The sequence below is a fragment of the Nomascus leucogenys genome, unplaced genomic scaffold (genome assembly GCF_006542625.1).
Source record: "Nomascus leucogenys isolate Asia unplaced genomic scaffold, Asia_NLE_v1 000996F_61624_qpd_obj, whole genome shotgun sequence".
In the NCBI taxonomy this organism is placed as follows: domain Eukaryota; kingdom Metazoa; phylum Chordata; class Mammalia; order Primates; family Hylobatidae; genus Nomascus; species Nomascus leucogenys.
The window spans coordinates 10,855-38,179 of NW_022097290.1; the positions used below are offsets into that span (position 1 = coordinate 10,855).

General features: G+C 61.2%; 2 protein-coding genes across 2 annotated transcripts in view; both read left to right on the plus strand.

Moving 5' to 3' along the window:
* Positions 1-303: 303 nt before the first annotated feature.
* Positions 304-27,325, plus strand: part of LOC100582140 (lysine-specific demethylase 4B) — a gene marked incomplete at its 5' end in the record, with an annotated part of 44,534 nt that continues 17,512 nt past the window's right edge. Inside the window, 7 exon segments of the mRNA XM_030808979.1 lie at positions 304-649; positions 9,435-9,529; positions 9,532-9,633; positions 20,718-21,187; positions 21,850-21,970; positions 24,900-25,078; positions 26,349-26,571. Of these exon segments, the coding sequence (XP_030664839.1) occupies positions 304-649; positions 9,435-9,529; positions 9,532-9,633; positions 20,718-21,187; positions 21,850-21,970; positions 24,900-25,078; positions 26,349-26,571 (1,536 nt within the window).
* LOC115834223 lies at positions 3,182-4,822 on the plus strand. Its single transcript, XM_030808980.1, has one exon. The coding sequence runs from the start codon at positions 4,012-4,014 to the stop codon at positions 4,534-4,536; it is 525 nt and encodes a 174-aa protein (XP_030664840.1). The 5' UTR covers positions 3,182-4,011; the 3' UTR covers positions 4,537-4,822.

Sequence of the window (27,325 nt, forward strand, 5' to 3'; positions counted from 1 at the left end):
GAAGTTCTAGAAACAGAACAGGAGTGGTGGTGCACACCTGTAATCCCAGGGCTTTGGGAGGCTGAGGCAAGAGGATCACTTGAACCCAGAAGTTCAAGACTAGCCTGAGCAACATAGCGAGACCCTATCTCTAAAAATTCTCTTAAGAATTAGCCAGACGTGGTGGTTGGTGCCTGTAGTCCCAGCTACTTGGGAGGCTGAGGCGGGAGATTGCTTGAGCCTAAGAGGTTGAGGCTGCAGTGAGCCATGATTGCACCACTGCACTCCAGCCCGGGCGACAGAGTGAGACGCTGTCTCGAAAAGAAAAATGTTCTAGAAGCAAGTGGAAAGCTCAGCGGTGGGATGGGGTGTGGGAGGCCCGGGCTGTGGGCCCTACCTGCTCTGGGGTGGGGTGTGTGGAGCCAGCTGTCCGGGTGCGGTGCGAGGGCTCAGGCGCCTGTCTCCTGCCACAGTGCACGTGCCGGAAGGACATGGTCAAGATCTCCATGGACGTGTTCGTGCGCATCCTGCAGCCCGAGCGCTACGAGCTGTGGAAGCAGGGCAAGGACCTCACGGTGCTGGACCACACGCGGCCCACGGCGCTCACCAGCCCTGAGCTGAGCTCCTGGAGTGCGTCCCGGGCCTCGCTGAAGGCCAAGCTCCTCCGCAGGTGAGTTGCCGCGTGGCTGGCCCAGCGTGATGGAGGGTGGCCCAGGCCCCTTCCCACTGGCAGAGGCTCCGGGCTGTGTCCCACTCCTCCCTTTCTTCCTGTTCCCACCCCGCCTCCTCTTCATCCTCCTCCTCCTGTTCTGTTTCTCCTCGAGTCTGAGGCAGTGTTCTCTCAAGGCCTCGCCTTGCTGGGTGGGTGGGCCCTGCTCTGGCGGGCAGTATCTGTGCCGTTCACACCCGTGGGCTCCCCGTACTCCCTGTCATGGCCCCGCCAGGAGGCTGACCCTGGGTGGCCCCAGGCCCCGTGCCATTGCCTTGGCAGAGTCACCAGCCACATGGCTCCATGTCCCTCTCACTCATCGCATTTCTGCTGTCCGGCTACTCGGGCCCCTCCCAGGCGCTGAGAGCAGGCGGGTGCCCTGCAAGGACTCACAGGGCATCAGGTGGGGCTGCTTGGATTTGAGATCATGGAGAGGATTGCAGAAGGCCGGCCCCTGGCATGACCCTGGATGCCCTCCTCCCACTCAGGACCCCTCCCTGCGCATTGGGTCCCCACTGCCACACAGACCCTCCCAGTCAGGTATCTGGCATCCACGTGGAGGAGAGGGCAAAGCATCTGCAGCCTCTTGACTTCCAACCGCAAGAGGCCGTGGGGACACGGAGGCAGGTCCCGGCCAAGGAGGAGATCCACTTCATGCCCAGAATGAAGGCGAGTGCCAGCCTCCCCAGCCCCTCCTCTGGGAAGTGTCCAGGCTTCCAGGGCTCTGAGCTGCCCTCGGCACAGTTGTCGACAGATCTCACTCCTGTTTGGTGCCCAAGGAACATTCAGGGAGCCCCTGAGCACGAGCTGGAGCCGGGAGGGACAGCACAGAGTGGGCTCAGCCGATTTCTCCTGGTAAGGGCCAGAGAGCAAACATTTGTGACTTGGAGACTTTGCAGGCCAGACCTTCTGTGTCTTGACGACTCGACTCCACATGGCAACTCAAGACCCCTACAGATGATAGACAGTGAAGAAATGCGCGTGGCTGTGTCCGTGAAGCTTTGTTTACAGATCCTCAAATCCGGATCTCATGATTTTCACATGCTACCAAATATGATACTTTTTCTGTTTTGAGCCACTTAAAAATGTGAACATTGGCCAGGCACAGTCGCTCACACCTGTAATCTCTGCACTTTGGAGGCCAAGGAAGGAGGATTGCTTGAGTCCAGGGGTTTGAGACCAGCCTGGGCAACATATTGAGACACCATCTCTACAAAAAATTTAAAAATTAGCTGGGTGTGGTGGTGTGCTCCTGTGGTCCCAGCTACTCAGGAGGCTGAGGCAGGAAGATCACTTAAGCCCAGGAGGTCAAGGCTGCAGTGAGCCGAGATCGTACCACTGCACTCCAGCCTGAATGACAGAGCAAGACCTTGTCTCTCCAGGAAAAAAACAAACAAACAAAAAAACATGTAAACACTGTTCCTAGCTTGTGGGTCATACCCAGACAGGCTGCTGGCAGGTCTGGTCTTTGAGCCAATAGTGGTGGCCCTGGCGTGGGGGCAGCCTCCCCCTTCCCTTTGAGCAGTGGCCTTCCCTCTGCAGCCATCCAGTCACTGCTGCCTTGATCTTGTCCCAGCTGGGGATGGATGGTGCCCACACGAGACCCAGCTACTGAGCACCAAGGTTGGGGGTGGCTCAGCCTTGGCCCCCCCACCACGCTCTGCAGAAACAGGCCTTGGAACTGGTTTCTGAAAAGTCACTTCTGGTCCAGAACCTTCTCCTCTAACTGGGCGCCTTCTTTTTCAACACGTCCATCTGTCTGTGAGTCTGGGACTCCTGGGCGGTCTGGGCGTCTGTCCCGGCCTCCTCTGTCTTCCCCACCTCACAGCCTCTCTCGGAGAATGTTCCCTCCGCCCCGAGTGTTTTCACAGCCCCTCCTGACACCCCTGCCAAGGTGAATCTGTCTCTTCTGCTCTTGTTATCTGTCCTTTTGATTTCCTGCCTCCTGCGTGCTCCTCATGAAAAGCTGCCTCCTGGTGAGGCTACTCCAGGCGGCCCCCGCAGCACAGAGCTCGTGCACCCCAGCGCCCAGGCCCAGCCAGACGTGCTATTTGCATAATGGTTAATTGATTGTGGCTCAGGCTAATTGGTCAACAGAGCGGATTGCCAATAAACTGGCGCCACGTTCCAGGAGTGGAATGGGACTAGAGGCCGTCTAAATTGCCTGCCAGGAGGAGATGTGGAAGCCGCTGCACTCACCGCTGCTCGGAACCTTCTTTGCACGCAGGAAGTGGACCCCCCAGAACCAGCCCTTGCGCGGCCTGGCCTCCCTGCCCCGGCTGCCCCCTCGCTTCTAGTCACGACCTGCTCCTCCCAGGAGCCCCCTCCCGCCGTCTCCCATGCCGCCATCCTGGGGGCTGCCTTCACTCAGCAGCGAGCCTGAATAACAAATGAAATCAGCTTCCCAAGGATATAATTTTCTTTAAAGCCTTCAGTATGTAAAACAAGGCTGATTCACTTTTTTTTTTTTTTTTTTAAAGTCATGGGGGGTGCTTTTCTCTGGAGAGGCAGATGGGTGACTCACGTTTCAAAGCCCAAGCTGCCCCTCCCTCCACCGCGGTGGTGGTCGGTTCCCCCTGAGCAGTGCCCTCTCCACGTGGCCTGCCTTTTCCCCTGAGCCAGGCTCCCTCCCTGAGGGCATATCTTGGGGCCAGGGCAGCCCTGTCTGAGCATCTGTGGCTCAGGCTGGATCGGGAGACACAGTGGACTGGGTCTATCTCCCAGACAAGGGGCTTGTGGACACAGGCTGGATCCTTCTCTGGTTGGGGGAGCATCCTGGGCCCTGCAGGGTAATGAGCAGTATCCCTGGCCTCCACCCACTCCATGCCAGGAGCTCCCCAAGTCGTGACAACCACAGATGTCCCCAGACATCGCCCAGTCCCCCGGGTGGGAACCCCTGCCCTAGACCAAGGAATGGCGTCAGGGTGGGCGCCGTGCCCTCGCACCAGTGCAGTCCAGCCTTCCCTGCCCTCGGCGTGGCTGTGGGACGGCCCCCATGTGTTTACCAGGTGCCCCGTGGGGTGTGGATGGTTCGGCACAGCTGCCTGAGCTCAGAGGACACAGTCTACTCCCCGCTCGACACCTTACATGGGTCTCTTCTGGAACTAAATCTCGTTGGGCAAGCGTTGGGGGCTGTTTGTATTCTTCCCCCTGATGGATGGGTCGCCTAAAACTGCAGCCTGGCTCCTGGCGGGTGCCCTCAGCCTCCCCACTCCCGGTGGCGCTGTGCGTTCTGGTGCCCCGCCTGAGCCGGAGCCCTCACAGTGCTCTCTGGCACCCACGCGGCGCTCCTCCATGCAAACTCTTTCCACGTGAGAAGCGCCATGTGCACGTGCTCCAGCAGGTACGCGCTCCCTGCAGGACATCTGTGCACCCGCCTCACCACAGCCTCCCTGGCCCACTGCTGCTCTGTGAGCCTGGCTGGGCCCAGGCCTCATCTCCCCTACCCCTCCAAGCTCCGTGCTGCCTGTCCCCTCCGGCTCTGCCTTGGCCTGTCGCCCCTGCGCCAGTGCAGGACACCACCACACCTCTGGCCCCGACTCCTGTCAGGGCTGCCGCACCCCAGCTGCATTCCTGAGCCCTCCCCACCAACAGGGACCTCAGCCCTCAGGGACAGAACCTCACGAGCACAGGGACCTGCCAGCCCCTGCAGGGAGTGTGCAGCCTCAGGGACTCACTCGCTGTCTCCTGTCTCTTTCCTAGAGCTGCCCTTCATTTCCTCAAAGGTGAAATTCCTCAGCACAGGGTCTAGTCTTGGGGGCAGGGAGCACTGGGCCACTTTGGGTTGGGGGTGGGCGGCTCTGAGGGCTCAGCCTGGGGCCAGCCTCCCAGTCCTCCCCGCCCTGTGAGAAGCCCTGAGCCAGCGTGGCACTGAGAGCTGACCGTCCCACTCTGGGTGCTGCAGGTGCCCCATGTTACTGGGTGACAGGGCCAGAGGCCGTCCACCCCGCCTCCTGCCATACAAGCTGCAAAGGACACCTGCTTCCACCTTGGAAATATAGTGCAGTTGTCTGGACTGTGTCCCGACATTTGGCTCATAGGAATGAGCCCGGGGCGTCCAGTTAAGCCTGGCAGGCTAAGTGCTTATTTATCTCCACTCTCTCCTGAAACGCAACTGGAACGCAAGAGAGTGAAGTGCAGGGAACGGGAGAGGGGGCAGTGGCAGCTGAGCACGTCTCCAGGCTTTGAAAAGCAGGGAAGGGTGGGCAGGAGACCCCATGGGCCGGCGACCGGGAGGACAGCCAGCAGGGAGCAGCTGGGCTGCACCACGGGGCGGCAGAAAGACACAGCGGGCAGACGTGGGCAGCCCCTGGGGGTGCTGGGGGGATGTGGGGGCAACCAGCAGAAGACAGTGGGTGGCTCCGGGCAGAAGGGAGGTGCCTTCCTGGAGTGGGCAGTGGGGCCCAGCTGCCAGCCTCACATCCCCCCCACCCCCAAGGCCAGGAGAGACAATAGAGGGGGTGGGGGTCCTCTGCCAGAGAACAAAGGGGCCCAGTGGAGCAAAGCCACATATGCTGATACTGGGGCTCTCCTAAAGTCACAGGCTCCTGCCCTCAGCAGCCCCTGCCACTGCCTTCACCAGGCCCATCTCACGGCTTGGCACCGTGCACAGAGGGATCAATGGCCAGGGGGCCTGACACATTGGAGGCCGTGCTCCCATGGCAAAGGCAGGGCCTGCACAGCAAAGAAGGGCAGAGCTCCGAGGAAAGAGGATGCAGTGAGTGCAGGGCCCTGGAGCGGGCTGGGACTTTGCATCATGGAAGAAGAGCCATTGCTGTGAAGAAGAAACATTCCAGGAACGAGTGGCTCTCGGATGTTACCATCTAGAGAAGAGACAAGCCCACAGTGGATTGGGAGGCCCTTGAAGAAGCCCCTCCCACGGCACTGACTGACAGGGAGGCCCTTGAAGAAGCCCCTCCCACAGCACTGACTGAGCTGGAAGATAGGAAGGATCAGGAAGTCAGAGGTATAGTCCAGGAAATCTAGCCCCTGATAGGAGTTTCAGAAAAAGAGAAAAGAAAAGTGTCCCCGGATCCAAAGACTTTGCATTTCCAGGTTAAAAAGTCCACCCAAGAATGGACATTACCCAAACCACAACGCATCGGCTGTGAAATTTCACAACTCCTGGATTAAACAAAGGCCCTGAACGCTTCCAGAGCGAACAGATCACATAAACAGCTCACCAGACTGGGGCTGGGCATGGTAGCTCATGCCTGTGATCCCAGCACTGTGGGAGGCCAAGGCAGGAGGATCACTTGAGGCCAAGAGTTCAAGGTCAGCCTGGGCAACATAGCAAGACGATGTCTCTACAAAAAAAAAAAAAGAACAGGAGATCGTATTAGCATTGGATTTACAGTCTTAATGCCACAGCTAAAAGACAAAGGAAAAAGGCCTTCAAAAGTCAGAAGAGGAATAATTCTCCCCAAATCTTTTACCTAGCCAAATTGTCAAGAAATGTATGAGGGGAATAAGGATCTTTTTAGACGCACAGAGTCTCGTATTCCACCTCCTTTCTCAGGAAGCTGCTGCAGGATGTGCTCCAGCTTAAAAAGAATGTAAACCGAGAAAGCCATGGGATTGCAGAAACAAGATCTAACCCAGGAGAGTCAAGGGGAGTCTCAAGATCATGGGAGAAGGAACCAAGACCCCCAGGGGTGTCATGGAGAGAAGGGGACACCCTGCATAGGAGACCACAACAGGAGTTTAAGAGCAGTGGCAGGGAGCTCAGAGATACCAAGGAAGCTAGGCGTCCAAAGCAGGAGGCCAGTCCCAGACCCCAGGGTGGGGGCAGGGAATGCGGCCCGAGTTGCTCTGTGGCTCATGGATGCACATTGTTTATGGGGCATAAAAGTGTAAACGTGGAATTTGGCTGCAGTGGAAGACGGTGGCAGGTGCAGGGAGAGAAGGGGACAGTCATGGAGGCGAGCAAGGATGGCCACACCTTCAGCACCTGTGCCGGGAGCCAGACCCAGGAACAAGGGGGATGAAGGCATCAGGGTCAGGAAGAGGCATGCTCTTAGGACCCCACAGATATCCTAAGTGATGGTTGCCCCTCTCTCATGGGCTGTGGCCCCCTTGCTGTGTCTGTGCCCCCCTTGCTGTGTCTGTGCCCCCCTTGCTGTGTCTGTGCTCCCCTTGCTGTGTCTGTGCCCCCCCCCCCCCGCTGTGTCTGTGCATCAAGCCCTACCCAGTTCCGTGTAGTGTGGGAGCCAGGGGTCTCAGCCTGGCACTGCTGCAGGTAGGAAAGGGCTGGGCTGCAAGGATGAGGCCCCAGAGCTCTGGTTGGACACCAGGATGGTCCTAGGGCCCTCTGTGGCAGACACAGTCAGGCTTGAAGGCTGTGGGGGTGCCCCTGGAAGGCTGTAGCAGGGGAGGGCCATGGTCAGAAGCGACCTCTAGGGTGGGTTTTCAGGGTGGGGGTGGAGGGAGGGACTGCAGTGGGTGGGAGAAGGAGCTGTGGAGCTGGGGGCAGCCGAGGCCAGGTGAGTGGCATGGGAGGGCGCCCTTCTGCTGGTGTTGTCTGGGACTAGGGTGGGTCCACTGTGGGATCCCGGCTCTACAGCCCTGGGGCATTCCCAGACCAGGAGGGCAGCCCACCTTGGGGTGACAGTGGTGGCAAGAGCCAGTTGCACCCCAGCGCCGGTCTGAAGCTTCCTCCTCCTGAGCCTGCTGTCTCCACGTGGGGCAGGCACCTGCATTTCTCCAGCCCCCGAGTGGAGCCTGAGGCTGCCTGCCCGGAGCCGTCCTTGGGCTGCTGTTGTGGAGAACGTTCTCTGGAGGGTGGAGGCCGCTCCCGTGTCCCCCACCCACCTCCTGCTCCCTGTGTTAGTGACTCTGGCCCCACGCCCGCCCCTGCCTGCCTCCCAGCGCCGCCAGGCTGCCCCGCAGCGACCTTGTGTGCACCATGCTGTGTGATGCCATGCCTCTGGTCCACCCGCTTCCTGCCTTGAGTCATTGTGGTGGGCCATGCTGCAGACATCGGGGAGCACTGATTCTAGCGAGTTAGGCAGCTGAGGAGCAAGGAGGGCCTGCAGTGACTAGTGTTCTAGGAAGGCTTCCTGGAGAAGGTGCCCCAGAAGCCAGCATGGAACACAGGGCAGGCAGAGTGGCTGGGAGCAGTGGTGGGCAGGGGTCAGGTCCAAGTGTCCTCAGGGAGCATGGGCTGCTGCTGGCCCATGTGACAGCCTGGCTCAGGCAGAGGTGAGGAGGTCCTGGTGACAGAAGCCCCGCCAGTGGGCCCACCCCACCCCCGTCAGATGAGCCTGCCCCACCGTAGTGACCACTTGGTCCTTGGAGGGGCAGCTGCCACAGGGACCCCCGTGAGATTGAGGTGTCAGAGTCTGAGCCCACAGGGACAGGGGACACGGGAAGCACCCGGAAGCCGCAGCCGGCATTGGCGATTGTCCCGGAAACACTGGCACTCCCAGCTCTGCCTGGCTGCTGGCGGGCTTGACGTGGCTGGATCTCAACTGGGGAAGGAGAGAGAGGCCACTGGGGAGCCTGGCTGTGCGGCCTCGAGCTCATGGCCTAGTGAGGCCCCTGGCCAGTCCGAGGCTTAGGGCAGCTGCAGGGGGTGGGCCTGAAGGAGGTGCAGATATCACACGCCCAGGGGAGGCACTAGTGACCAGCCAGGCCTAGGTTTGTCTGCGCTCCCGGCCTCTGCCTGAGCCCCCAGGGAGCCACCCCTCCGCGTCTCCAAAAAGCTTTTGCTTCCCTCCTGGAAAGACCCTGGAGGTCCCCGGGGGAACCTGGTGTGAGGCCCTGGCCACTCAGCTGCACGTTCACCTGGCTGTCACTTTTCCTCCCTTTTTCAGCGCCCCCCCTCCCCCATTTCTAAGAAGTCCTAGCTCAGCCAAGCCTGTAAACCTCAGGCTGAATCCCTTACTTGGGGCTGGTGTGCAGGGACCGGGACCTCCCCGATGTACCCCGGGATTGTGAGTGTCCAGGCTGGGCATACAGGATGCACCTCCTCTTGGCCCACGCCTGCCCTGTGAACAGATCCTGGGCTCAGGGCGCAGAGGAGGCCCTGGCAGGCCCTGGGGTGTGGGCACAGGTCAGAGCAGCGGAGTGTGAGCTGGGGCTCCCATGCGCCTCACGGGCTGCAGAGAGAGAACCCAGGGAGTCGGGGACAGAGCCAGGTGCCCAGGACCAGGCGTCCTGGGGAATTGAGCAGAAGTCCTAGAGAAAAAACCCGTGAAATTTACATTCTAGACAAATTAGTCTGAAAGAAAACAGACACTGGAAAAAGACTGAGGAGGAGAGGAAACCAAGTCTAGAAAGGAAGAAAGAGCAGACCAAAAGGCCGGGGCTGTCGTAAGTGTCTTTTTCATTCCGTTTGTCGTCTAGGCATTTTCCATGAGCTGCTGTTTCCCTCGAAGCTCACACTCCCTGTGTCTCTGTCCCGTGGCACACGCGGCTCCTGCCGCCGCGTCCCGCCCGTCATCCCCACCTGGTGTCAGTCGGCTTCCCCTCTCCAGCTGTCATCAGCGTCCCCCGCTTGACACCGTTCCCACCGTGTCCATTGCCCCGTCTCCCTTTGGTCTCTCCTCCCAACACAGCTCCTGCCCTGCAAGAGCAGAACCCCACCCAGGGTTCCCTTTACCCCCGGCCTCCAGCCAGGAGGACCCTGCTCATGGAGCACTCTTCTGGGGGTGGGCGGGGGTTGCGTGCTGCCGGACAGAGTGCACAGACCTGCGGCTCTTCCCTCCCTGGTCTCCCCTCCTGCCTGATAAACCTCCCTCTCCAGGTCTCACCGGAAACGGAGCCAGCCCAAGAAGCCGAAGCCCGAAGACCCCAAATTCCCCGGGGAGGGTACGGCTGGGGCGGCGCTCCTGGAGGAGGCTGGGGCAGCGTGAAGGAGGAGGCTGGGCCAGAGGCTGACCCCGAGGAGGAGGAGGAGGAGCCGCAGCCACTGCCACACGGCCGGGAGGCTGAGGACGCAGAAGGTCAGTCCCTGCCGGGCCAGGCCTGGCACCGCTGCTTTCCCACCCCCGTGGGCATCTCCTAGAAGGGACCAGTGCCTGCTACAGCCAGAGTCCCCGCTTTGTAAGAATCCAGTTCAGCAGCTTTCTTGCCAGGGTGGGGCATTTCGTGAAAATAGACATTGTGAGGTGGAGGCCGTAAGAAAAGTGCCTCCTTCCCCAGAATTGAGAAGAGCAGTCAACAAGACGCCAGGCACAGTGGCTCCCACCTGTAATCCTAGCCCTTTGGGAGGCCAAGGTGGGAGGATCACTTAAGTCCGGGAGTTTGAGACCGTGTCTCTACTTATGATAAAATTTAATCAGGCTTGGTGGCTTGCACCTATAGTCCCAGCTACTTGGGAAGCTGAGGTGGGAGGTTGAGGCTGCAGTGAGCCGTGTTTGCACCATGGCACTCCAACCTGGGCAACAGAGCAAGACCCAGTATCACAAAGATAATAATAATAATAAAAGACCGGGATGCTGTATATGGCCCAGATGCTGGAATGCACCTGCAGCGGCCATGGCCGCTTGTGAGCAGAGGGCCGGTCCTGACTGTGAGCTGGGGCTCCCGTGAGCAGGTCTCCCACCTGCCCTCGGGCCCCCCCACTCTCCCGGGGCTGGCAAGACGGGGTAGCCACCTTCCCACAGGAGTGTGAACCAGCAGTTGTGAACGGGGTGCGGGGGGCCGGGAGGCAGCCTCAGAAACATTCCCTTCTCCAGGGGGAGCTTTTGGCTGTGGAACTCCCACCTGTGAGTGTGTAAAGGTTCCTGTTCCAGGGTTGACAGCATTTTGTTTCTGGTGACTGGGTTTTATCTTCTCAATTTAGAGCTTTAGCTGCTTGGGAGTCCGCGCAAAGTGGCTGTTCCCAGCTAGGGCTCCCCACTGGGAGCCCTTCCCTCTCCCACCCTTTCCGGGCGCCCTGCAGGGAGCAGGTGTGTGGGGTGTGCCGGCCAGCCTGCCTCCCACCAAGGGCTGCCCCCGGCCGTAGTGCCTGAGGCCCAGGTCATGGGGGCCACATTCTCCAGAGGGTCCTAGTCCTGAGTTTCCCTCTGTGTGAGCCCAGCATGACCTGGTCTGCCTCTGAGGCGTCAGGTCTCCAGGACGTGCTGGTGCCCAAGGTGAATATTGTCCTTGGAACGTGGCAAGAGGCCCAGCTGTGGTGCCATTCAGCAGATGTGAGGTCCCTCCCACCTGCCAGGGGCAGCCGTGGGGCATCTGATCTGTGATAATGGGGTCGTGGCACTCGCGGTACTCCAGGAGGCAGGCACGCCCCTGCCCTCCCCATTTACACGGGGCAGGTATTGAGGGTCACAGTTGGCCAGTGCCTGTGGGCCTGAGGCAAGAAAAGTGAGCGTCCCTGGGGGAAAGGGCAGAGGCCGGGGGTGAGTTTGCCGCTGACGCGCCGCTTACCCGGTGGGGTATATGGGCCCTGTGTCTGTTCCGCACGCCTCAGGAGGGTCTGCCGGCCTAGGGAGGCAAGACGAGGACAGAAGAGGCATCGTGGGTAGAAGGGAAAAGCACAGCTGTCGTGGCACCGTTCGCATGTAGCGACGATTCTCTACTGAGAAGCAGCAAGCGAGTCTACGGGCGGAGCCGCCTGGTGACTTGGGGATCGAGCGGAGCTGCCAGAGATGAGCGACGGGCACAGAAACCCAATCTCACCCCTCATCTGCGAGCCACTCACAGCAAACATGGCTCCCAAAGATGCCCCTTACGGTGCTAGCAACCAGAAATAATAAACCTAACCAAAAATGATCTTTATGGAGAAAATTAGAGACTTTTTTTGGAAATAAGAAGGAATTCCTAAATAAACAGAAGGTTGTACCAGGTGTTAGGAGAGCTCTTGAGCAGACAACTAACGGCTTCCCCCACATTCTCTGCAGGTTCAGTGCAGCCCCATTTGGGATCCCAGCAGGGTTTGCTGATGTAAATGCAGGCGGATGAAAGCCCAAGGCCTGTCAAGAGGCTGGGGCCGCCCTTCCAGAAGGCAGGGCTTGCCACAGAGCTTGCAGGACCCAAGCAAAGATGGCAAAGGGTCTAGGAATAGGAATCCCAGAGCAGTGGATGTGGTGTGAGACCTCAGTCCCCTCCCTCCCCCTGTCCACGCTGCGGCCTCTGTGAGTGCCCTGTGGCCGCTGAAATGAACGACCATGACCTTGGTGGTGTAAAACAACACACGCTCCTTCTCTCACAGCTCTGGAGGTCACCAGTCTGACACAGGCCTCACTGGGCTAAAATCAAGCCGTGGGCAGGGCTGCTTCCTCCTGGGGGCTCCAGGGGAGAACCTGTTTCCTGCCTTTCTCAGTGTCTAGAGGTGTCCACATCCCTTGGTTCAGGGCCCCTTCCTCCCCCTTCACAGCCACAGTGCAGCCTCTTCCAGTCTCTCTCTGACTCTTATCCTCCTACCTCCTACCTGGTGAGGACCCTGGGTCCCTGGGTCTCCCAGATGCTCTCCCGTGTCAGGGTCCTTCACTCAGTCCCACCTGAATGTTCCTTCTGCCACGGGAGGGGACAGATTCCCAGACTCCAGGGATAAGGATGCAGACGCCTTTGGGGTCATTCTTCCGCCTGCCACATGCGTAGGCATTTCTGTCAAAAGAGAACTGGCAGACTGGAAACACAAAGCAGGAAAGTATCTTCATAACCCAAGGCTAAGTGACTCTTTATTGAAAAGCACAAACCAGAAAGATAAAGATGGACAGATTCAGTGACCCTCAAATACACTGCTGTTTATTGAAGGATGAACCTTTAAGAAAGTGAGAAGACAAGCTGATAGGGAAGATACTCGCCACCCGTCACCGACCAAGAGCAGATAAGAATGCGTGAGGACCAGGAGGGGCTCAGCCCCCCAAGGAAGAGAGCACAGAGGAGGAGACCCCTGAGGCCGATGAGCCCAGCCTGCTCTGGGGAGCGCCGAGGAGACGCTGCTGTGTGCTCCTCAGACCACCAGACGTGGAAACACCCACCGTGCCCAGCCCTGGAAGCCGGTGCAGTGGCCAGCCCACTGCTGCCTGGGACCTGCGTGAGTCCAGCTGCATTGGAGACGGACCTGGCCGCATCCAGAGAAGTGGAGCGTTTGCAAACTGCACACCCAGAGCTGCCCTCAGGGCACGTTTCCTGGAGAGACCCTTGCTGGGGGGGCACTAGGACTGTGCAGATGCAGGGACAGGCAAACTAACCAACCTCCGTCGGTGGAGAGGGACAGGGAATCAGCGCCTCCTGACACCCTCGTCTGCCCCGAAGGCATGAGCGCTGGAGGTCACTGCTCTGCACCCTGTGGCTCCTGAACACGACCTCGCGTGGCACAGGGCTTCTCATATGCTATGCTCCGTTTGTTTAAAGCCCACAGATGGGGCGGCTGAAATGGCTGAAATGTACAGTCTCACACCTGTGGAAGCGGGAAGGTCACGGTCCAGGTGTCAGTCAGGCTGGCCCATTCCGAAGACCCAGAAGGACCTATCCCAGGCCCCTGTCCTGGGCTTGGAGGCGGCACCTTTGCGTTCCCGTGTTCTCCCAGAGTGTGTCTGCCCAGATTCCCCGCTTCTTAAGGACACCGGCCACACTGGGCCCGGCATGCCCCAAGGGTCTCATCATAACTCATTCTGTCTGCAGTGACGCCCTTCCCAAACAAGGCAGCACCCCAGGTCTGGGGGCTGGGACTGCAGCACCATTCAACAGCACAGGGACTCAGCTCTGCAGCAGGCGAGGGGCTTCCTGCGGGGCAGGGGCAGACACAGGTGCCCATTTGTGTTGTCATCCTGCAGGGCCTGTGTCTATACTGCAGAACCTGTGTCTACACTGCAGGGCCTCTGGGGTCTGGGAAACCCTCAGAAATAATGCAGACTGCAGCAGGCAAGCCGGGCGCCTGACTGTGGGTTGCGCTGGTAGAGGATGAGTTCCTGGGCTGGCTCCGGTAGCCAGGCCTCGTGTCTTCTGAGCAGGAGTCTGTTTGATGCTGGAGACTGCAAGCCCCAGGCGAGGGGGGCATGGGCGCAGTTCAGGGCCTATTCCAAGGCAGACTGTGGGATGTCCCTGGAAGGACTGGTATGGGACAGGGAGATGGCTGAGCCGTGACCGTTCTTCCCACAGGACAGGCGGGCGGGAGTGGGCTGGGCTTGGGCTGGGGTCCCTGGGGGTGGGGGGCTGCGTGGGCCACCTTGAGCTTGGGCCTTGTGAAACTGCCCTTCTCACGAGTCAGAAGGTGCTGAGGGCTGTGTGTGGTCTCACAGGAGAGGGGTGAGTTACGGGAAGGCAAGCAGGCAAAGATCCGGGCTTGGGTTTTGGGACCCGGGCCCACCCAAGCCCACCGGTTAACTGCCCCTGTGACCCTGAGCTGGGACACTGCCTTGATGGGCCCTTCAGGAGGGCAGAGACGAGAGGACCCGCATCCTCCCCAGGCCAGCGTGGTGGGGGAAATGGGGCAGGCTGCCGCCGCCGCTGCCACCTGTGGGTTCGGGCAGCGAGGAAAGTGGCCCAGTCCTGGGAAGGCTTTTACAGAGTGGAGCTGGCTGGTCAGAGTCTGGCCTGGGTTCTCAGTGGGGTGTCCTGGGAAGGGTCACAAGGATCCCCAGTACCACGGGTGTCTTCCTCCCTCTTGAGCAGACTCCAGGGGCTGGCCAGCCTCTGGCTGGAGGAAGGGTGGCCACCAGCTCCTGTGACTTGGTTTACCCAACTGACTAGCAAAGAACTGTGGCTTCTTTTCCCTTTCCTTTCCTTTCCTGATGGAGTCTTGCTCTGTCCCCGGGCTGGAGTGCAGTGACACGATCTCAGCTCATGCAACCTCTACCTCCCAGGTTCAAACGATTCTCCTATATCAGCCTCCCAAGTAGCTGGGATTACAGGTGCCCACCACCATGCCCTGCTAATTTTTGTATTTTTAGTACCGACAGGGTTTCACCATGTTGGTCAGAATGGTCTCTAACTCCTGACCTCGGGTGATCCACCCGCCTCAGCCTCCCAAAGTGCTGGGATTATAGGCCTGAGCCACTATGCCCAGCCTTCTTTTCTTTTTTTTTTTTTTGAAACCGAGTCTCACTGTGTCCCCCAGGTTGGAGGACGGTGGTGCAGTCACGGCTCACTGCAGCCTTGCTTTCCTGGGCTCAAGCAGTTCTCCCACCTCAGCTTCCTGAGTAGCTGGGACTGGATGTGCACCACAACTCTTCTCATTTTTCAGAGTTTTTAGTAGACACGGAGTCTCGCTATATTGCCCAAGCTGCTCCCGAACTCCTGGGCTCTGCCTCAGCCTCCCAAAGTGCTGGGATTGCAGGTATGAGCCACTGTGCCCAGCTGTCTTTTCATTAATGTGACTAACTTATTTAATAATCTTCCCAAGCCCACTGACGAGACAGCCACACCCTCCCCAGCCCTGCGTTACCTGCTCTCACTTGGGCCTCACCATGGCCTTGGCCTCCGAGAGACTCAGGTTCAGGGAGGTCCTGAACCAGGGGGTCCTGGTTCTCCTCTGGTCTCCCCTCCCCATGCGTGGTCCTGGCTGGATGGGCGGCTTTCCTCCCCTGACAGTGGAACTTGCCCGCTGGAGAGAAGCCTACACCGCGTGGGTGGGAGTGGAAACCAATGGCTCGTCCAGCTGCCTGGCCTAGGCGAGGCCCTGGCCTGGTCACTCACCGTCCTGTTTAAAGATGTACAGGGCAACTCACCCCCTCCCGAGATCCCCGGGGGTCCACACACCCTATGCAATGGTCACAGTGCCAGGAGGCTGGGCCTGGTGCATCTCTGAGGCCTGTGGCTTCCACAGGTCTCTGAAGGGATCAGCCCCCACAGAAAGGCCATGGACCAGCGAGGAGGGTTAGGGGCCACCTTGGTGCCACGTCAGGGTCTCTGCCCAGGGAGGGCTCAGGACTGGCGCTGTCCACCCCCCCCGCCCCCCGACCTGGACACCCTTATCTCTGTTCCACAACAGAGACTCCTTCTGAGAAGGACCAATCTGGAAGGGGTGGGCGTTTTCTTGGACACAGCCCTTTTCCCGGGAGCCCGCATTACCGGGAGGCTCTGGACAAGGGATTTATCTCGACTGTCTCATAAATGCATGTTCACAGTCAGGGGCACGACAGGAAATGAATGCCACAGGGCTGTGTGAAAGATTTCCTAAAGTGGTTTCTGGTCCTCCTTGAATGCCAGTTTCACCCCCCTAAAAGCTATGACGCTGAGGCACCTTTCAGGGCCTGGCAGTGGGGTGTGGGGTTTTGTGTTTTCGTATGGAACAAGCTGGGAAGGGGCTGGAACCTGTTGCTCACAGGGCCCAGGAGGCATCAGTGTGGGGGAGGAAGCCCCTCGGGAGGAGAGGTGCCTGGGGGGCGATTGAGAGGCTGCTTCCCAGTGGCCACTGGTGTCCCCTACCCTATTCTTACTGGCTGCTTCAAGGTCTGGGAAGAGCGGCCGCTCTATTGCCCAGCGCTAGGAGGGACTAGCAGCCCCACCAGCCAGCCCTAACCCCAGAACCAAGCAGAAAGCAGGAAGGCGGCCTCGTCCACCTCTCCTGAGCCTGCGGGGAGGCCTCGCCTCCTGAAAGAAGGCCTGAAGTGCAGGACACACAGGGTTGGGGGGCAGAGCCAGGATGGGGACCCAGGAGGGCTGGCACACTGCCGTCCTGCCTCCCAGAGGGTGGAAAGGCTGCGGTGAGTGCGGCAGCCAGCCCCCAGCCCTTCCCCTCCCCTCGCCCTGGAGTGCTGCTCTCGAGAGGCCTCGTGGCTGGTGACTGGTTTTAGGACACAGAAAGCAAAGGCTGCCATGTCTGGAGGGTGGCCCCAGCCCATAGTGAGGGGCTGCGAGCTCAGCCTGGGGACCCCCCAGCACATTCCAGCCGGGCCTCTGGGACCATCAGGCGCACCCAGCTGCGGGTTCAGCACGGGAGGGTAGCAGTGTTGAAGGGGGTGGCCAGAGAGCCCCTGAGACCTGGGCTGGTTGGCCCAGGCATGGCAGCCAAGCACGAAACTTGAGGGAGGGGCCCCATAAGCCAGGCCGCAGCTGGTGGGTTGATCTCGGCAGCCTCGGAGCAGGAACAGAGTGGTGTCCTTGGAAATGGGGGGTTTCTTGCCCCCTCCACAGGGCAGCCTGGGCCTCGGGCCTGTCTTGGGGTTTGCTGGAGGCTCTGGTGGAAACCCCGGCGCTGGGGAGGAGTGGCCTTGCTACCAGGCAGGCTAGTGAGCCCTGATGGTGGGGGTTCCGCTGTGACACCTTCCCTCTCCCCCAAAAAGAGTGCTAGCAGGGCCTCAGCTGGCTGCCCTCGGGGGCCTGGGCGCATTCTGGGCCCCATCTGTACCATGGTCCCTGCTCCGTTCTGAAGCCTCTCACCCCTCTCCCCTCCCTCAGGCCAGGCAGGTGAGGGGCGTGCCAAGGTCCCTGTGGAATGTGGTCCCCATGGCACGGACAGAGCCCCACGGAATGGCCCATGGCAAGGACAGAGCCCCGAGGAATGGCTGCGGAGTGTGCCGCCGTCTTTCGGGGTGTCCTTCCTGGCCTTGGGCATCTCCCTCTAACAGGGTCCCCTGTGTGTCTGCTTCACAGAGCCTGGGAGCCGACGGGGAGAGGGCTGGAAACTTGTTCTTGCGAGTTTGAGAATCCAAGGCGCCAGCAGGCGCGGGCTGTGCGTGGAGTGCGTTGAGGCTGCCGCCATTGTCATTCACCGCTGTCTCCAGACGGGATGGGGTGGCACCCATCAGCCGGGCACCCAAGGCTCAAATTATGTCCCGCTTTGTCTCCCATGCCTGGTCCCTCCGGGAGACAGAACCAGGCAGCCGACCAGGGAGGGCTGTGGGGAAGCGGGACTTGGGGCCGTCCCTGTCCTTGGAGGAGGAGGGAGAGAGCCCTTGGTGTGGCCCTTGGTGAGAGGGCAGCCCCCGGGAGGCCTAGGGGCTGATGGTGGCCTCAGCTCCCACCCAGCCTTGCCCCCCGAGCAGAACCAGGGCCTGGGGCAGTCGCACCATCTGCCCCTCAGCTCCCAGGAGGCCCCGTGGGTAGGGGGAGGATGCCAGCCCCTTAGGCAGGGATTCCCCAGGGACCATCCGAGCAGACACCTGTGGTCTCATGTGAGGACAGCCCGGCTCTGTGTCCCTGGCCCCACAGCCCCGGCTGGAGTCCCCTGTGCACAGAGCTGCCTGTTGTGTGTGAGGACAGCCCGGCTCTTTGTCCCTGGCCCCCACAGCCCCGGCTGGAGTCCCCTGTAAGCGGAGCTGCCTGTTGTGTGTGAGGGGTGGGTGGGGGTGCCAGCTGGGGACTCTAATGAGCGTTTCCTCCTTGCCTCCTTCCCCACTTCCTCATGTGTGCCCTGAGCGGCCCTGCAGCTGGAGGCCATGAGGCTGTATCCTGGAATCTTCCCCCGTCTTCTGAGACAGTCGATGCCCCAGGTGGGGCCCTCCTGGGCCAGATCCCATGCCAGCCCCCGCCCCTGAAGTTGAACCCAACTTGGGTGGCCCAGGCTTGGGAAGCCGGCCCAGTGGTGGGGGGGCCTGAGTCCCAGTCCCCAGTGAGCCTGGATGGGCTCACAGATCAGATCTGCTGCCCTGAGTGAGGCTGGGCAGCAATATCATGGACGAAGGAATATTGGGTTTCCTTAGGGGAACAAAGCTGTTAGTCCTCAAGTGCCTTTTACACACGCCGGACAGTGGCTTTCCTGACAGGCGCTCGGGGTGAGGCGTGCGGCCTCTGCAGCCTGCCCGGGCTGCTCCAGCTTCCTGTGGTGAAGCTTCCAGCCCCTCCCCTCTGCATCTCCATGCCTCCGCTCCCAGCCTTCCAGGGAGGGGGTGCCTCCCCTCTGGCATCCGCAGGGGAAAAAGTATTTCTTCCCACACCAGCCAGTCTGCTGTGTCCAGTGTTTACCTCCCCTGTCCAGATAACAGCTGAGGGTCCAGATAACAGTGGAGGCAGGGGTCATATAACAGTGGGGGGCCCGTATACCAGCGGAGGGGAAGACTGCACTCCCTGCAAGGCCAGACAGGACCTGGGGGTGTTCCAGGCTCCCCTGCCGGGGTAGAGGTCAGGGAGGAGCCTGGCCAGTGCCCCCAGTGCCCCAGAATGCTCAGGACTAGCAGGGGTGGGGGCCAGGGCCGTGGCAGGGGCTGCCTTTGCCTTATGGCTGCTCGCCTGTCCTTCTTGAAAAACAGGTGGGCATGTGCCTGCTAAGGACACCGTGGGCGGTCCCCGAAGCCTGCAGATGGAGCTGGGGTGGGTGTGGGGAGGAGAGCTGGAGCAGGGAGGGCAGGGCCACCTCCACCCCTGGGGGAGGCTGGGGGCTGGGGACCCCTTGTGGGAGTGTGTGGGGCAGTGTGGCTTCCTCCTGGCTGCAGGGTCTGTTGTGGGAGGGTTCTCACTTGACCCTTCCTGGGGTCAGCGTGGGTCAAGGGTTAAGTGTCACCCCCAGCCCTTGGGAGCCTCATCGCTGAGGCTCTCAGCGCTTACCACTGGTCCCGGCGTCACGGACTGTGGAGCTGGGGGCAGCACGTGGTGGGTTTTATAGCAAGTGGTGAGATGTGGGCGCTGTGCTCCAAACCAGACCCCGTTAAGTGCCACATGGTCAACAGTTTAGTGTGCAGAGATGAATTTTCTTCTCTTGATTTTTCCTTATTTTTCCAGCCTGTTGGGGGAGGTGGAGGTGGTGAAATGTTAGCAGTGACCAGTTCGTCCTGATCTGCTTAGGACCTTCCAGTTTTAGCACTGAAAGCCTCACAGCCCAAGAATCCCTTGGATATCAACCACTGTTCCTCCTTCCAGAATGTCCCGAGAGCCTTAAGGCCTGGAGACACACAGGTGGGGGCCTGAGCCCCGTCCCCCTTCTCCAGATGGAGCAGGCAGGGCCCCAGGGCTCCAGGGCTCACGGTGTTTTGGGGTCCACTGTGTGCTGTGCGGCCAGGCTGGTCTTTCTCGAGGACAGGGCTCCAAGGTGCCGTGCCACAACTTACCCTGAGTGCCTGGGCCCTCAGAGGGATTGTCCTGGCACGAACTTCCCACAGCCCGACACAGCCCCGCTGGGCTCACATGGAGCTGTGTGCAGGGCCAGGCCCTCCCGGGGACTCCAGGGCAGAAACCTTTTCCAGCATCTAGAGGCCCCTGCATCCCTCAGCTTGGGTTCCTTCCTCTCCCTTCATAAGCACAGCACAGCCTCTTTCAGTCTCTCTGACTCTCACCCTCCCGCCTCATCTTGTGAGGGCCCTGTGAGGACATCAGGCCTCTCAGATCATCTAGGATCACCTCCCATTTCACTCAGTCCCATCCACAGAGTCCCCGCTGCCAGAGTCCCCCATGTCCCTCTGTCATGTCCCACATCCACATATCCAGGAGAGTTGGGACCCACATGCCTCTGGGGGCTGTGATTCAGCCAGCCAGGCTGCCCATCCCAGTTTTATTTGATTTACTGCACATCCGTCCTGGCCCCAAAGTAAAATGCCATCAAACACATGAGTCACCTGTCAGGAAATTGCCTCAGTGCTGGCCCCGGGGAGTTCCACGCAGAAGGGCGTTGGGCCCTGCAGGCCCGTCTGACGCTCCTGGTTCGCTCATGTGACCGCCGGGTTGGGGTTCATTGATTAAGATTTTGTGCGTTGTTCAAGGTTTTACTTTCGTCAGAAGCAAAACCTTAACGTTTCCACATCAACAGTAGAAATGTACATAATTCGGATACACGAGAACACAAAAAGTGCTTCTCCCCCACCCTCACCCGGGGAAGTGCCGTTTGGCACGGCCCACCCAGGTAGGAGCCCGGAAGACAGAGCAGCCTCCCCCGGCTGGGTTTGGTGACGCGTCTCCCCACCTGCCATGACCCCAGAAGGGACCTAGAGCAACACCTGGTGGGTCCTCACAGGCCTTGGCAGGCAAGTGCTGCTGCTGCGCGTGCGTGCTGAGGAGACCAAGGCCTGGGGGTGCCTGGCCAGGTGCCCCTGCGGTGATCTGAGGTGGCCCGAAGCCTGTGTTCTTTGCCCACCCATGTTCATGTGGCCTCTCTGGGCTAGAAGGAGCCCTCGACCATCCCAGCCAAGGTTGGGGGATTTCTGGGGAGCGTGGGACCAGCACCTGAGCCCGAGTTCTCCACCCTGACCGCCCTCTCCTCTCCCCACAGAGGATGGGAGGGGCAGGCTACGGCCAACCAAGGCCAAGAGCGAGCGGAAGAAGAAGAGCTTCGGCCTGCTGCCCCCGCAGCTGCCACCCCCGCCTGCTCACTTCCCCTCAGAGGAGGCGCTGTGGCTGCCATCCCCACTGGAGCCCCCGGTGCTGGGCCCGGGCCCTGCGGCCACGGAGGAGAACCCCCTGCCGGCGCCCCTCAATGTCGTGCCCCCTGAGGTGCCCAGCGAGGAGCTAGAGGCCAAGCCTCGGCCCATCATCCCTATGCTGTACGTGGTGCCACGGCCAGGCAAGGCAGCCTTCAACCAGGAGCACGTGTCCTGCCAGCAGGCCTTTGAGCACTTTGCCCAGAAGGGTCCGACCTGGAAGGAACCAGTCTCCCCCATGGAGCTGACGGGGCCAGAGGATGGTGCAGCCAGCAGTGGGGCCGGTCGCATGGAGACCAAAGCCCGGGCCGGAGAGGGGCAGGTGGGGTGGAGCGGGGAGGCAGGGGGAGGGGGGCAGGTGGGGTGGAGCGGGGGAGGCAGGGAGGAGGGGGGCAGGTGGGGTGGGGCAGGGGAGGCAGGGAGGAGGAGTCAGGTAGGGTGGATAGGGGAGGAGGGGGGCAGGTGGGTGGGGCGGGGGCGGCAGGGAGGAGGGTGGCAGGTGGGGTGGGGCAGGGGAGGCAGGGAGGAGGAGTCAGGTAGGGTGGATAGGGGGAGGAGGGGGGGCAGGTGGGGTGGGGCGGGGGCGGCAGGGAGGAGGGTGGCAGGTGGGGTGGAGTGGGGGAGGCAGGGAGGAGGAGGGCAGGTGGGGTGGATGGGGGGGAGGAGGGGGTCAGGTGGGCCAGAGGGGAGCTGATGGCAGGAGAGGGGGGAGGTGGGGAGGAGGGGGGCAGGTGGAGTAGAGGGGGGCTGGTGGCGGGGGAGGGGAGCAGGGAGGAGGGGGCAGGAAGGCTACCTGCTGGTTTCACAGGGAACTGTGGCTCTTCTCACAGAGTAGGTGGGGTGTCTGTACTTAGAGAACAGAGGAGCTCCGTGGCCATTTGCTGGGACTATCACCCCACAGGAGGAGACTCAGGCCTCAGGCACGCCGAGCCCCATCCAGGAGTCTGTAGCAGGGCCCTCACTGCAGCCTGTTGTGTGTTTCAGGCACCGTCCACGTTTTCCAAATTGAAGATGGAGATCAAGAAGAGCCGGCGCCATCCCCTGGGCCGGCCGCCCACCCGGTCCCCGCTGTCGGTAGTCAAGCAGGAGGCCTCAAGTGACGAGGGTGAGTGGGGGTCCCCAAGTCGGCTCTCATTGGCCCTGCTCCGCGCTCTGCTGCTGCTGGGGGGGGCCCCGGCTCCCCTGCGGCCTCCTTCCCCCACTCCCCCTGTCTCCTCCCCTGAACCCAGGCCTTTCTGTGGCTCTGCCGCCTTATCTGTAAAATGGGGGCTGCTGGCACTTGGAATCACCAGGCCTGGCACTGCATGCTCCATGCAGACCCGGCTCCTGCCGGCACCCCCTCCCCCAGGCATGGGCTGGGTGCCCCCGCCGGCTGCCAGGTGCACAAGGCCACACTTCCTCCCTCCCACAGCCTCGGACCTGCTCGTTGCCCGTGGCTGCTCATGTTCTCCGGAGTGCTGACAGAGCATGACTGTGCATGGCGGGAACCACGGGGGTGGGGCAGAAGTGCTGGCCACCTCTACCAGGTGGAGGGGATGGAAATGGGGTCAGAGTTCCGGGATAGCCAGGTGGGGCCTGAGAGCCCGGGCGGGGTCAACATACATCCTCTCCCAGTTTCCAGCTTGTTTCCAGTGCCAACGTCCTCACAGTCACGTCCACTGCTAGAAATGGCCAGCAGTAGAAGTCTGTTCTCAAAAGTACTGCGGCTGCCTCGGGGGCAGGGGGAAGTCCACTGTGTTCAAGTTGCATGACCAGAGGAAAACCTCTCACCCAGCCTGGTCACCCAGGCAGGTGGTAACTCCGGGACAGGTGGTCACTCCAGGGCAGGTGGTCACCCTGGGACAGGCGGTCACCCCAGGGTAGGTGGTCACCCAGGGCAGGCTGTCACCCCTGATAGGTGGTCACCCAGGGCAGGCTGTCACCCCTGAAAGGTGGTCACCCAGGGCAGGCTGTCACCCCTGATAGGTGGTCACCTAGGGCAGGCGGTCACCCCGATAGGTGGTCACCCAGAGCAGGTTGTTACCACTGATAGGTGGTCACCTAGGGCAGGCGGTCACCCCTGATAGGTGGTCACCCAGGGCAGGCTGTCACCCCTGATAGGTGGTCACCCAGGGCAGGCGGTCACCCTGATAGGTGGTCACCCAGAGCAGGTTGTTACCACTGATAGGTGGTCACCTAGGGCAGGCGGTCACCCCGATAGGTGGTCACCCAGGGCAGGTGGTCACTCCAGGACAGGGGGTCATTCCAGGGTAGGGGGTCACCCAGGGCAGGCGGTCGCCCCGATAAGTGGTCACCCTGGGTAAGCAGTTAGCCAGGACAGGCTGTCACCGGGGCAGGTGGTCATGTGGGGAGGCAGCTGCTGTTAGAGATGCCCGGCTCCGCTCTGCTGGCTGGGCTGCCCACGATGGGCGGTTCAGGGCTGGGGAGCTCGTGCCTCCCCATGGAAGATTCCTCCCAGGGCTGAGCACAGGCCATCCGGGGCTCGGAGAGGTTGGAACAAAAGGCTCCCGCGAGGCTTTGAGTGGGAGGGGAGGAGATGGAATCTTCGATTTAACCCTCAGCCGGAAGCCGCTGTCTTGTGTGCAGAAGTCCTGCTAAGCCCATTTTTCATCTTCCTCTTTGGCCTTTCATTGGGGATGCATGTAGAATCTGAAAATGGTCTGGATGGCGTCTTTCATCCTGCATGCAATTAGAGGGGTGGGGAGAGGAGGGTTCTAGAAGCGCCTGGGATCACAGGGCGGGAGCCCCCAGGAGTGGTGGAATCGGCAAGGGGACAGAGGAATGACCAAGGGCCCCACGGGCTGCCTTGGGAAGGGGCCTTGCCTTCTACCCAGGTATCCTTCCAGAAGGCACCTCCAGGGCCTCCGTGGACTCCCCCACTCCCCACACCCCACTGTGGCCCTTTGGTGAGACTGGAGCATTTGCCTGTGAGACCATCACGGCCCCAGAACCCCAGGCATCCTGGGGTTGTGAGTGACAGACGCAGCCAGTGGCTCCGTTCTCATCCCCAGGGCCTTGGGGCCGCTTAGGGCCTTCCCTGGGCTCAGCTGGCGGGACTGTCTGGTTTGGGTTTTCAGAGGAGTCTTGGCCTAAGGGCTTCCTGAGTCCACTGTGGGAGTCCTCGGCCTCCACCTCGGGGAGCCTGCCCTGCCCTGCCCTCCTCTAGGTGAACCAGGGGCAGTGCCACAGCTGGGCTGATCGCAGGACCCCAGGCTCCCCTTTAGGTTGGGCTGAGGGTTGGGCCACAGGAATGGGCACCCCACTTCCTGGGGACAGCACCTCTGTGTCCACAGGAGATGCAGGGAGGGGACTTGGAGAGATTGGGGTGCGGCAGCTGGCAATGGGGAGGCCATTAGAGTCCAATGGGAACAGGTGACAGGCAGGAGAGAGACCGCTGCGACTTCTCAGCAGCAGACTTGCCTTCCCAGAGAATGTCCCCATCAACGCAGCTCTTCCGAGGATGGGCTGCCTTGGCTTCCTAGCCCTGGTCACAGCCCCTCCTGAGTCCCTGCCACACTCCTCCCACACCTCCCTTGAGTTCAGGGAGTCTGTGCCCGCCCAAGACAGGAAGGACAGTGTCCCTGAGTCTCGGCTGGTCACTGCCGACGCCCCCACACAGACTCAGACCCCAGGACGGGTGTAGGGCAGCCGGGGCAGGGCTGGGCACTGAGTTTGGCTGGTCCTTGGCCCGGAAGGCCCCGGGTGAGGGGACAGCTCCGGATGTCCAGGGAGAACCAGGTGTTGGGGGAGGGGCTCAAGGAACCACCTTTGGGGGCTCTGGCCTCAGGTGACAGTCAGATGAGACAGATGTGCTCCCTCCTGTTGATGGGATGGGACGCTGCAGTGTCAGCTTGATGGGCATCATGGAGAATGGCGCAGCCAGGAGGCAGGTGGAGGGGGAGCTATGGGCCAGGGACCCTGTGGGCAGCCAGGGCTGTAGACCCGGGGCCATCTCCTGGGCACTTGGGGTGATTCCTTGGATGAGTTTTTAGGGGGCTCAAATGTCTCTCTCCCTCTCCCCTCTGTTCTTCTAGAGGCATCCCCTTTCTCCGGGGAGGAAGACGTGAGTGACCCGGAAGCCTTGAGGCCACTGCTGTCTCTGCAGTGGAAGAACAGGGCGGCCAGCTTCCAGGCCGAGAGGAAGTTCAACGCGGCGGCTGCGCGTACGGAGCCCTACTGCGCCATCTGCACGCTCTTCTACCCCTACTGCCAGGTGGGCAGGCGGGCCTCACGGGTCCCAGAGAACCCCAGGCAGGGTCAGTGGGAGAGGACGAGGGACTGGGCACCCCACACGCCTCCCTCTCTCACGCAGGGCAGGGTGTTGGCCAGCACCCCGAGTTGTGAGGGCTTGTTCCTGACAGCCGTAGGCAGAGCCTGGTCTCTGGGTTTTGTTGGAATGAAGCTTACAAACGTGCACATCTGCAACATGAGCCATGGTGGATGGGGCAGAGGGAGGCTGCAGAGGCTTGGGGTCACTGCCCTCAGGGAGCGCCCATGCCCGGGGGGCACTGAGAGGGGGCGGGTGGTGTGGGGGTGCAGTGAAGGCCCGGGTACAACACCTGGGTGGCCGGGCGGGGCTCCCGCAAAGCCTGCCCTGTCTAGCTGAGCTGGGCACCTGGCTGAGGTCCCGTTTCTGGTGCTCTTTCCATGCTGGCCTCGCCTGTCCTCTGCACCCAGATGGGGAGCTGGCCTCTGCCCACGGCTATCCCAGGCATCAGCACCCAGCCTAGCCGTTGTCCTCAGATCTCTTGGATCCCCCCTCCTCTTCTCCCCTGGGAGGACACGTGCTTCGCACTCCCAGCTCCTAGCCCCATGCCCAGCACATCCAGGCATCAGCAGAGCTGCCCTGGGTTGGGGACCTCACCCCCCCCAGGCCTGTGCGCCGGCCAGGTCTGGGTGGACAGAGCCAGCGAGGGTGCTGTGCCGAGGGTGGCGAGCCTGTCTTGGGGCCTTGCTGCTGGGAGCTGGATTTAGTGCTCTGGTTCCTGAGACGAACAAGACCTGACAGCCGACACCGTCTCCAGGTGCTTGCTGTCCTTTGTGAGGCCAGAGAGGCTGCTGGGAGCCACAGGGCCGGGAACGCGACTTCAGACATGTGTCTTTCTAACTCCCCTTGCCAGGCAGAGTGTGGAGACTCGTTCATCACACCACCCCTAGCATACCCCAGCGCCAGGGGCCACCCAGCACCAGGGGCCACGCAGGCCGGCCTGAGCTCTGTGTCTGGATGTGACCCTCATGGGAAGGTCTTTGGCGGGTTGGGGACGGGGTCAGACGGTGTTTGGGGATCCTGACTTTCTAGAGGATCCTGACTGTCTGGAGGAGTGAGAAGAGGGGCCGAGGTGGCTCTGGGCATCTCCCCAACCTCCCCCTCCAGAGCCAGGGGGTGTCGAAGCCTGGGGCAGGTGCCCTGAGAGAGGTCTGCGCCACCCTCCCGCCTACCCTACACATGGCTCTGTCCCCTGAAGGCCCCCTCTCCCCTACAGGCCCTACAGACCGAGAAGGAGGCGCCCACAGCCTCCCTCGGAGAGGGCTCCTCGGCCACATTGCCCTCCAAAAGCGGTCAGAAGACCCGACCGCTGATCCCCGAGATGTGCTTCACCTCTGGCGGCGAGAACACGGAGCCGCTGCCTGCCAACTCCTACATCGGCGACGACGGGACCAGCCCCCTGATCACCTGCGGCAAGTGCTGCCTGCAGGTCCATGCCAGTGAGTGCCACTGTGGGGCCCAGAGGAGCTGCGCCCTCCCTCAGGATGTTGGTGGGGGTGCCGATGGGGGCTCCATCCTCCCCTGCGGAGGGCCACGCCGGCCCCTCTCCCCAGGCTGCACTTTCAGGGCCAGGGCAGGGGCCTCCCCTGGTGACTTCCTGCAATTTCTGACTTTCTCATCCTTCCCGTCGTGGTCCCACCATCTAGAGCAGGGGGAAAGGCTGTGGCCATGGAAGGGCTGGGTGACCGCATGCCACCTGGGGGCAGGACAGGGCCTCCACTGCCCCCAGCGTCCAGAAGACACCAGTGCAGGCCCAGGTGCTGGTGGAAGGAAGCCACTGCTCCGAGGGGGCACTGGGCTCATCCCGCCCTATCCCTGACACCCAGAAGCTCACCCTAGGGCCAGAGCAAGAAATGGGCCAGGCACCCCATCTCTCTGCAGGCTGTGTTCCCTGAGAATGGCTGTCTCTGCCAAGCAGCTTTTGGGGGCAAACATCCCTGCCCTTGACCTTGGCCCAGGCAGGGTTCCTCCTCACTGGCCTTCTGGACAGTTCTGCCGAGTCTTCCCCAAGGCCTGGGCGGCGACAGGAGGAGCTCAGGCACCCGCTACACCTGTGATTTGCGGCCGTGGTTGAAACTGATGGTCACAGTGAGATTGCAGCGTGGTCAGGGCGTCTGATTTATCTCTGCTCTTGGGGACCCCTCCCCAGTCCTGAGGCTCGACCATGGTCACAGACAAGAAAATGGATGTCTG

What these genes read in the sequence shown, in the direction of transcription:
- LOC115834223 (XM_030808980.1), top strand. Translation starts at nt 4,012, where the DNA reads ATGTGCACGTGCTCCAGCAGGTACGCGCTCCCTGCAGGACATCTGTGC.